A 9332-nucleotide genomic window follows, 5' to 3' on the forward strand; every position below is an offset into this window, starting at 1 on the left:
TAGGTAGGCTATCTTCCATGCTGAACTACTAGGATTAAAGTCGAGCTGAGACATTGCCATCTGAACTAGGGCAATCCCTCACTATATGTGTCTTGGATCTATATCTATAGCACTTCTTAGAAAGTTCAAATCACCTTTCTCGATGATTTCTTCCATAATGCTTGCACTCTAGATACCTCAAAACTCGATTAAAGCCTTTAGATCTCATCATAAACAGTGAAGTTGGTGGTCTCTTACGAAACCCTATATCTGACCTCTAACTCAACTAAAGTGACAAATCTGATGCCAATCTCCTCTAAACACATAGACCTATGTCCCTTCTGCCACTCACTAAGATATATTTACTAGTACATAAGTCCTCATACTCAGGGTGCCTGACTCACCCGAAAAACTCTTGTTCATACTCTGCATACCCACTCCACGGTCTTAGCCTGTCGTGACAACTCTAAAAATACCATATGCGGGTCAATTACCAACCACACATAGATATCAATATAAAGTCCCTCAAGGAACCTTCTGCAGCTAATGACTCAGTCACAACTAATTTTGGATTGTAACGTATTAACCAAAGAAAATCTATCTCATACTCTTTACTGCGCGGACTCCCTAAACTAATCGAGAGAACTATATCCTCAAACCATCTATATATGTCATACCGATATACTTGCCTCTAAAATCATTTTGGAAATTATCCTACAAAGACACCTCTGGTTGTAGAGCCATCTCTATAGTTTCTCACCAATCAATAGTATCACCCTTGAGTAAGAAGGTGATGCACTTTAACTTACCCTCTAGGGTAAGGTGAAGTTGTCTCAAAGTCCTCATGATGTCCCTCGACCACTGATCAACCAAAATCAGATCATCATTGTCTGAACTAAAGAAGTCAAATATCTTTTACCTTCTCAATCTCTCTACTAGGGACTCTATGGGCACTAACGTACTCAATGTGGTTGGCTGAACGGTTGATGCCCTAGGAATGATGCCAACTATCTCTTTGAGAATGTAAGTCAAATCTTTGAAGAAGGTTGCCTCTACGACTCCTGTACCTAATGGGATCTCATATCTTCTGCCCTATGCAGGAACTCATCGCTAACGCTAACAAGATGAGAGGCTCGACTCTCCATCATATCCTCCAAACCACGCTCGAAACTATCGACCATCGTAAAACTCTACAACACATATTAAAAAATTGAGCACCATCAAGATTCCAGACTTATAGAAGTACTTTAAGTACTTCGTGACAAGTATTCACTAACACCTTACTAAAATTGACCACCGGGTCCTAGGACTGACTCAATCTAATACTCTGATACCACTAAATGTAACACCCTAAACCTGATTCATTATCTTAATTTTTATTGTCTTAATCTTGTGTTTGTTTTAATATTTAGCAACCCTAATTCATACATCATCCATCTTTGTCGTCAACCACATCTAATATTTCCTCTCATTCTTTGATCGAGTCTAGAGCTTTCTAAGTTTGATTCGTCAATAAGAGTAACATTCATTCACCCACTGTCGCTTCTCTATCGACATCGAAGCTCAGTGTTGTATCTTTTAGCCTGTTGTACCGGGAACTGCTTCTCTATCATCACAAGTCACTAAGGGACATTTTAGAGGTTTGCAGTTTCCTTTGGCTGGCATAATACTACTAACAGTTCATTAAGGTATTGTTGATTATTTTCGTTTCTTTAACTAATTTGATCCTAAAGGTAGTTTCGTTTGAGTAGATGAAATGCGGCAGAGTTTCGAATAATTTAAAACTATTTTAATCAAAGTCACATTTTTAACTTAGTTAGAGTTTAGAAAAGACTACGTCATTTAACAATGTTTCGTTCAGTGGATTTAGATGTATGTATCCTTCTCTAAACAACATTGTTTAAAGTCATACCAACGTAGTTATCACACTTATGATTTAAAGTCGTAATATCTCTAATTATATTACTCAGATTAAATTTAGAAGATAAAATGTTTTATTAAATAATAAAAAATTAAACGTGTGTATCCACGTTACCACAAACAAAATAAAATAAAAACTAAAATCAATAAATTAAGTAGTATTCACATGTTCTTCACATGTAATAACGAATAATAATTAACTTTTTCAGTAAAAGAATACCTTATTTCCATATCATCAATATATTTCATTCACACCTTACACATGCAATAACGAAGATGATGATGATCTAATCACTATCACTGTCACTATCACTGCCGCTCTTATGGCCGTCTTCATGCTTCTTTTTCCCCTTCTTTTTCTTCTTCTTCTCTCCATCGTTGTCAGGGCCGTCCTTGTCCTTCTTGTGATGCTTATCATCTTTGACTTTTTCTTTCTTGTGGTGTTTGTCATCTTCTTCTTTTTCGCCAGTGATCTTGTCCTTAATCTTATCTATTATCCCTTCATCTTTATCATCTTTGTGATGTTTATGATCCTTGTGATGTTTATCATTTTTATCTTTCTTGTGATGCTTATCGTCATCGTCTTTGTCACCGGTAATCTTATCTTTAATCTTATCTATTATCCCTTCATCTTTATGATCTTTGTGATGTTTGTCCTTCTTTTCTCCTTTCTTCTGGTCCTCGCTGTCGCCTCCCATCATGTCCTTCAACTTATCTACAATTCCTGACATTTTTTCAACTTTTCTATTATGATCTTTATTATTGCAATGGGAAAAGATATGCTATGAGGTTGTCATTTATACATTTGCATCTATTGTATAAATTACTATATTGTCCTCATTGCGATTATATTGTGGATTTCCTCTTTGCCTAATTTTAGTTTACTTTTATAGGATAAAAATGAGGGAGAACTAAAATTAAGCCCTCCCTTTCGTTGGCTTTTCTCTCTTTTGAATTAATTAATATAAATTAAATTAATTTTCATTCAAAAAATTAACGATATTAATTGTGTTGCGTAATTGTTATGAAGGTTTTAGACGATTAACTTCTTTAAATTGAGGGGAGAGTTATGACCATCGTTAGTTCATGTGAACTGAAGGAAATGATGAATATTTAAATCTATTTAGTTATTTATAAAAAAAACAAAGAATCTATTTAGAGACAGAGTTTAGGATCTCTTATAGTCATGCATGGTGACTTATAAAGTGACCCTTAATGTTGGTGTTAGATCTAAGACGATGATGATTATTTGTAGGCTAATAGAGCTAAAAGATATGATTGTTGTATAATAAATTTGATTTTGACAAATCACGTGAGTCAATTAAAGGTCATATTAAGGGATTATAGTCGTCCGAAGAATATTAAATTTCGGAGGCTCCGACAGGAAGAGGAACAACAACAAAGATGCAACTTACGAAGCAGGTATAACACTTGATGCAACAATATCCTTCTCTTGAGTGAGAGAATGTCATAAAAATAATTAAGTGACTAAAATGAAATTTTGAGAATAGATAAATAATTAAACACGTAATTTACACTTTAAAAAATAATTTAAACCTTTACTTAAAGAATTAAATTAAACCCCCAAACAATTTTGTCAAAAACCGCTACTCTATATTTCCCAATGCTATTTATATGTTTTCTCCAAAAGGATTATTTAAATAGTGTATATATATATATATTCAAAAATAGTTAATATATATTTATTCTTTTAGTAAATAGTGTAGTTACAAATCATAAGGCCAGTTGCCACGTACATATTCATAACCAACTTTATCCCTACAAGCAGTCGCTCTCCACTGTGACATAGCGATGACACATCTACTAGGCACATAGTGTTAAATTGTCACTCCCGCAATGTAACGTTTTTTAAGATTAATGTAACATTACAATTTTTATTCGTAATACAAAAATATCGAGAACTTTAAGTCGTAATGTTCTCAATATCTATAATTGTGAAATGTAATCATAACCGCAACAGCGACTGCAATCATAATTTAGTACTATGATCAGGGAACTTCAAGTCCCACGAGCACAGTCTACTATTAAGAACATTGCAAACGGCACCAGATTACAGGAGGAGGAGCATTAGAAGCAGAAGAAAGAGGAAAAAGAATCAAAGAAATGAAGCTTGCCACTAGGGTTTAGAGAAACTGACAGATATATTGAAGAAAAGGTTTTAGGGCTATTGTTATTGAATAACTATGTACGCCCAGATTTTCAGGGCTTCCCTGCAGGGATGGACCTAAGCCATGGGCGGGGGGAGGGCAAGTGGTCCCTTGATCCCACCAATTATATTTTAATTATTAATTAATATAGAAAAATATATATTTTTAAAAAATAAAAAAAAATTATCCTTCAATTAAAAAAATATATATTTATAGAAAATAAAAAGTTATTTTAGCCCTGCTATAGTAAATTTGTAGTTCTGCCCCTGACTTAAGCGGGGATGGGAATGACGATCGTCCCTCTGAAAATTTAAAATTATTATATATTTAGATTTTATTTATGTATTTTTTATTCAAAATTTCCTTTCAGCCCCTTGAATTTTATTAATTCATGTTCGTCCACTCTAAAATTTATTAAGTTCAAATTTGCTCCTAAAATTAAATCCTACATGTCGCCCTGCTTTACTAGCTGAATGTTATTTCTTATAATGTTTTCCTTTCTTTCGATGGTGTTGAGTTTGACGGGTGTAATTTCATTTGAATGTGATATACTTTTTCTTGTCTATTGAGGTCTTAAGAGTAGTTCTGTTGTAGTCATTTGCTTGTCATTATTGGATTTTGGTGTACTTGAAATGCCATCAGTTGCACGGATAGGTGAGATGACTTTGAGCATATTGTTCGATTTTTCCTCGAGCAAAACATGAGTCTCTAATGCGTTGGCTGGTTTCTGTTGTTGTGAACCCTTTTTAAAGCTTTCTTATTATAGGTCGGTTGGGAGGATGGTTTCTTTTTTTTTTTTCCGATTGATCGTTGATCTTCATGTTCCAATTCCATGGTGAAAGAGAGAAGCATTCATATCTTGTTGATGGTTATTTTAGATTAACTTCTAGTTTTTTGGTCCTAATAGGGGAAAAAAAATTATTTAGCCCAATAGAACATGTTGGTATTTAATTTGGGATCTACGGTATTTGCTACATTGAATCGAGGTGACGAGTCTAGTTAAAAATTAATTTTTAACCTTTATTGAATAATTTAAATTCTTTTAAAAAAAATCCAAACTTATCACGTCGAGGTGACGAGTTCGGTGATATTTTTGAATTAACTAGCCATTTATGAACGTTGCACAACGGGCATATTACAACGGTCACTATAAAACTCGTCACCTCGAGGTGACGAATTTAGTGGATTTTTGAAATTAGTAGTCGTTTTATACTATTGGGAGTGGGCTTATAAATAGAAGTTTTAGGTTTAGGTTTTTTATTGTGTTTTGTTAAGAAAAAAAATCAGGAAAAAATTCAAATATTTCGAAAAATGTCAACCAGTGATGAAATGTTACGCCTCGATGATGTCCATATTTCTTTGCTCGAGCTTGGACCAGATGAAGAACGGAGTGTTCGTTAAAGATGAATGGGTCTCTCATATCCGCACCAGCACATATTATATATTTTAAACAATATGAGTTGTATCCAGCGACGCTTTTGCGTGGTTTTAAGGTGAAACCAACATTTATCATGGCTCTAATTGAACGTTGGAGGCCAGAGACGCATATTTTTCATTTTTCGAGTGGTGAAGCGACAATTATGCTGGAAGATGTCACTTACCAACTCGGTGTTATAGTTAACGGTTTAGCGGTAGTGAGGTACACGATTTCAACTTGGTTCAGAATTGTTCCCAAAGCTTTGGGAAAGTTGTGTGATAATTGTTGTTTTGCTATCAAAATAATTCCAGCTTTTTAATAAATATAAAAGAAAAGTAGTATAGAGAAGCAAGGTCGATCCATAGGGACTGTGGTGTTTCTAATTTAGTAGAATTCTTTTTTGATTTAAAAGAAAATATAGTTCGAGATGAAGTTGAAAAGATATAATAAAATAAATAATTATAATTTAGAAAGGGAAAATAATAAAATAATAAATAGTAATAGTAATAAATATAAAAGGGGATTTTTAAATTATTTAAAGAAATAAAAGATAAAGATTAAAAATAAATAAAATAGATAGGGATAAATAAAACTTATTGTAAAAGCAGCCTCAGACTTTAACTTTGCCTAAAATTCCTCGGATTATCGAAACTGATTTTTACTTCAAGATTCACGTCGCTTACTACAAGAACAATTCATCGCTGCCGACTCAGATTTGTTTCAACAATAACTGATTTCGATCTCTGTTTCCTCTTAGCAAACAATTTTGCTAAGTGTGTTTTCAGGAAGTTGAATGTGCTTTAATAATCCAATCCTTCTTCCAAAGTTAACCATGACAATATCCATAACAATGTCGAAAATCGTTTTGATTTGAAAAATAAGCCCATAAAACAAAGAGAAAAATCTGAAGTGATTTAAGTACCTTACAATTCTCACGTTTGGAATTGAACCTTCGCTTTAGCCTTCGGCTTAAAAGAAAATTACCTAAGCATGACCAAAGTCATACTTAGCATATTTGAAAATAAAATTTTAAAGGGAAATAAAGGAAGTATGCGAAAAGAATATTTAATTCTCAGATGAGAGAGATAAAAGATAACTCCTAAAATAATATTTTTTATCCTACTAAAAACACTTAAAACTATTTAAACTAAAATACCTAAAACAAAGATAAACTAAAATACTATATAAAATAATATCCAAAATCCTAATTGAAATACTAACATATATTTAAACTAAAATACAAAGATAAAATATAATGTTTAAAATATTATCCTAAACTTGAGTTCAATCCAAATCCGAATTCTAGAAACGTGTGGCCAACCCATTCGTGCTTCTAGAAACGCTGACTGGATCTTCTAGAAGATGCTGACATCATCGTCTCGTCGGATGTTTCATGCCCGAATTCATGCCCACTAGTCCAGCTTCGATTCCGAAAAAAAAACTATAGTATTCTTTCCTTTTAGTGCAATTTCCATAATCTGACGTCCAACACAGAAAATGAATCAAAACGAACAAATAAGCCATAAAAACCAATGTTTGAAGAGTAATTTAAAGGCAAATATTAATTAAATTAAGCACTTATCAAATTCCCCCTCACTTGTTCAATGCTTGTCCTCAAGCATTCATCAATTAACACATTAAAATCACAAGTTGCCATATTCAATTTCAATTTATTCCTCAAACTTCCAATTGACCTAAGTCCATGACATTTACCGAATTCAAGTTGCAATCAAGCAAGGACACAACTAAATAAATTTAAAGTAAGTAAGATATCCCAATTAATTGCCAATTTCAATGAAACATGACTCAAAATCTCACAAAGATTCACACATATCGGCTCAAAGTGTTTGGGGTAAATGAAATTGCTCAAACCGAAACTAACCAAAATATTACCATAGGCTTGGAATCCAATCAAGTCTCCACTACGAAAAATGAACATAATGCAATAATCAAGGGGTCTTTAAACAAGGTGTAACGGGGCTTAGGTTAGGGTAGGGAAAATGCCAAAAAGAAAGGTTTAAAATACCAAAACAAGAGATCAAAATAATTAAGAACAATCCACGAATTGACATGATGCGCAATGAAAAATAAAAAAGAAAAAAGAATAGTTGAAAGACAATTGAAACGATCGATTTTTCCTTCTTTTTTCTTTTTTTTCGAACAAAGGTTTTGTTTTTATTTTTCTTCTGCTCTTTGAAATAGTGAACAACTTTTTTTCGATTTTTTTTGAAACAGTGATTTTTTTTTCGTGGAACAAGAGTGATACAAGATCTCAAGTCTCGGTAAGGGTGTGAAAAGAGAGGAAAAATAAAAAGAAAGACTTTGGGTTTAATTATAAGGTGTAAAACAAAGGGAAATAGGCTTAAATGTGGTTCACTAGTGGATATACAAATGGGTAGGCTTTTTGGGAAAAATAGGTTTATCCTAGGTGCCCCTATCACATTAAAACATTACGTTCAACATGTAGTCTCGATATGCATTGTGACAAGTTCTAGAGCATCCTAATTAGTCTGGCACACACAAGTCAAACAATGAGCAAGAAAGAAAATGTATACTCGTTAAGCTCAAATCTCACAAGAAAAGTTTATGTGCATTGAGTCAAGTTCATCTATATCGAAAAAAACATGAAATATCAATACTCAACAAAAAATTCACCAGCTATACCAATTACCAATTATGCAAATTAAATTCGATCAAAACATGATCACAATACAAAAGGAAGCAAAAATATAAAGCGAAATTCAAGACTAGCAATCAACGATCTCAACACATCAATATCAGAACAAAATAATCAAACAAGTCAAGGAAAAATTTGACGACATGCTTATCCTTCCCCCCTCACTTATTTTGTTTTGTCCCAAAACATATATTAAATTGAAAAACAAAGAGAGGGAAAAGGAATACTCCCCAATCTAATGGCTACTAAAGTTGAACTTCTTGTTGAAACAATGGTGTCTTGCAATCGACTAGAAGCGGTGAAGAGCTGAGAACGATGGTATGGTAAACAACAGTGCACTCGGTTTGAGAGTGGAACGGTTGGGTAAAGAAAAAGTTTCTTTTTTTATTTATAATAAGGGGTATAGGTCACGTGGGATATAAAGAAAAGGGAGAGTTTGAGTTTAAAAGAGTTTGAAAATGATAGGTGGATCCATGGAATAATAAAAGAAAATAAAGAGGAGTTTGGTGGATGGAGATGTTTGGCCGGTCAAAGTATGGAAGAGTTCCATGTCAATGAATCTTTAAGTAAAAATCAGTTTCGATGATCCGAGGAATTTGAGGCAAAGCTGAAGTCTGAGGCTGCTTTTACAATAAGTTTTATTTATCCCTATCTCTTTAATTTATTTTTAATCTTTATCTTTTATTTCTTTAAATAATTTAAAAAAAACTCCTTTTATATTGATTATTATTACTACTTATTATTTTATTATTTTTCCTTTTTAAATTATAATTATTTATTTTATTATATTTTTTCAACTTTATTTGGAACTCTATTTTCTTTTAAATGAAGAAAGAGTTTTACTAAATCAGAAACACCACAGTCCCTGTGGATCAAGCTTGCTTCTCTAGACTATTTTTCCTTTATATTTATTAAAAAGCCGAAATTATTTTGATAGCAAAACAACGGTTATCAAATTAGCACCGTTGCTGGGGACAAACGACAAGTACTAATTTATTTTTCTAGGTTTTGATTTATGACCAGAAAAAATCCAGGTGAATTAGTAGATCTAGATCCGGAGATCGAAGCACGAGCACGAAGAATCCATGCAAAAATGCTTCGAGGAAATAGAAAAAGACATGAAGAACAAGAGCAGAGTTCAGAAACAGAATCAAATCCGAAGACAAATTCT

The 9332-nt window shown here is 32.9% G+C and overlaps 1 protein-coding gene across 1 annotated transcript; it reads right to left on the reverse strand.

The window, feature by feature from the left end:
- Positions 1-2151: 2151 nt before the first annotated feature.
- Positions 2152-2664, reverse strand: LOC120133605 (dehydrin HIRD11-like). The gene has a single exon (XM_039150160.1). The coding sequence runs from the start codon at positions 2628-2630 to the stop codon at positions 2187-2189; it is 444 nt and encodes a 147-aa protein (XP_039006091.1). The 5' UTR covers positions 2631-2664; the 3' UTR covers positions 2152-2186.
- Positions 2665-9332: the final 6668 nt, after the last annotated feature.

This window comes from Hibiscus syriacus, unplaced genomic scaffold, assembly GCF_006381635.1.
Source record: "Hibiscus syriacus cultivar Baekdansim isolate YM2019G1 unplaced genomic scaffold, ASM638163v2 tig00110584_pilon, whole genome shotgun sequence".
Classification (NCBI taxonomy): Eukaryota; Viridiplantae; Streptophyta; class Magnoliopsida; order Malvales; family Malvaceae; genus Hibiscus; species Hibiscus syriacus.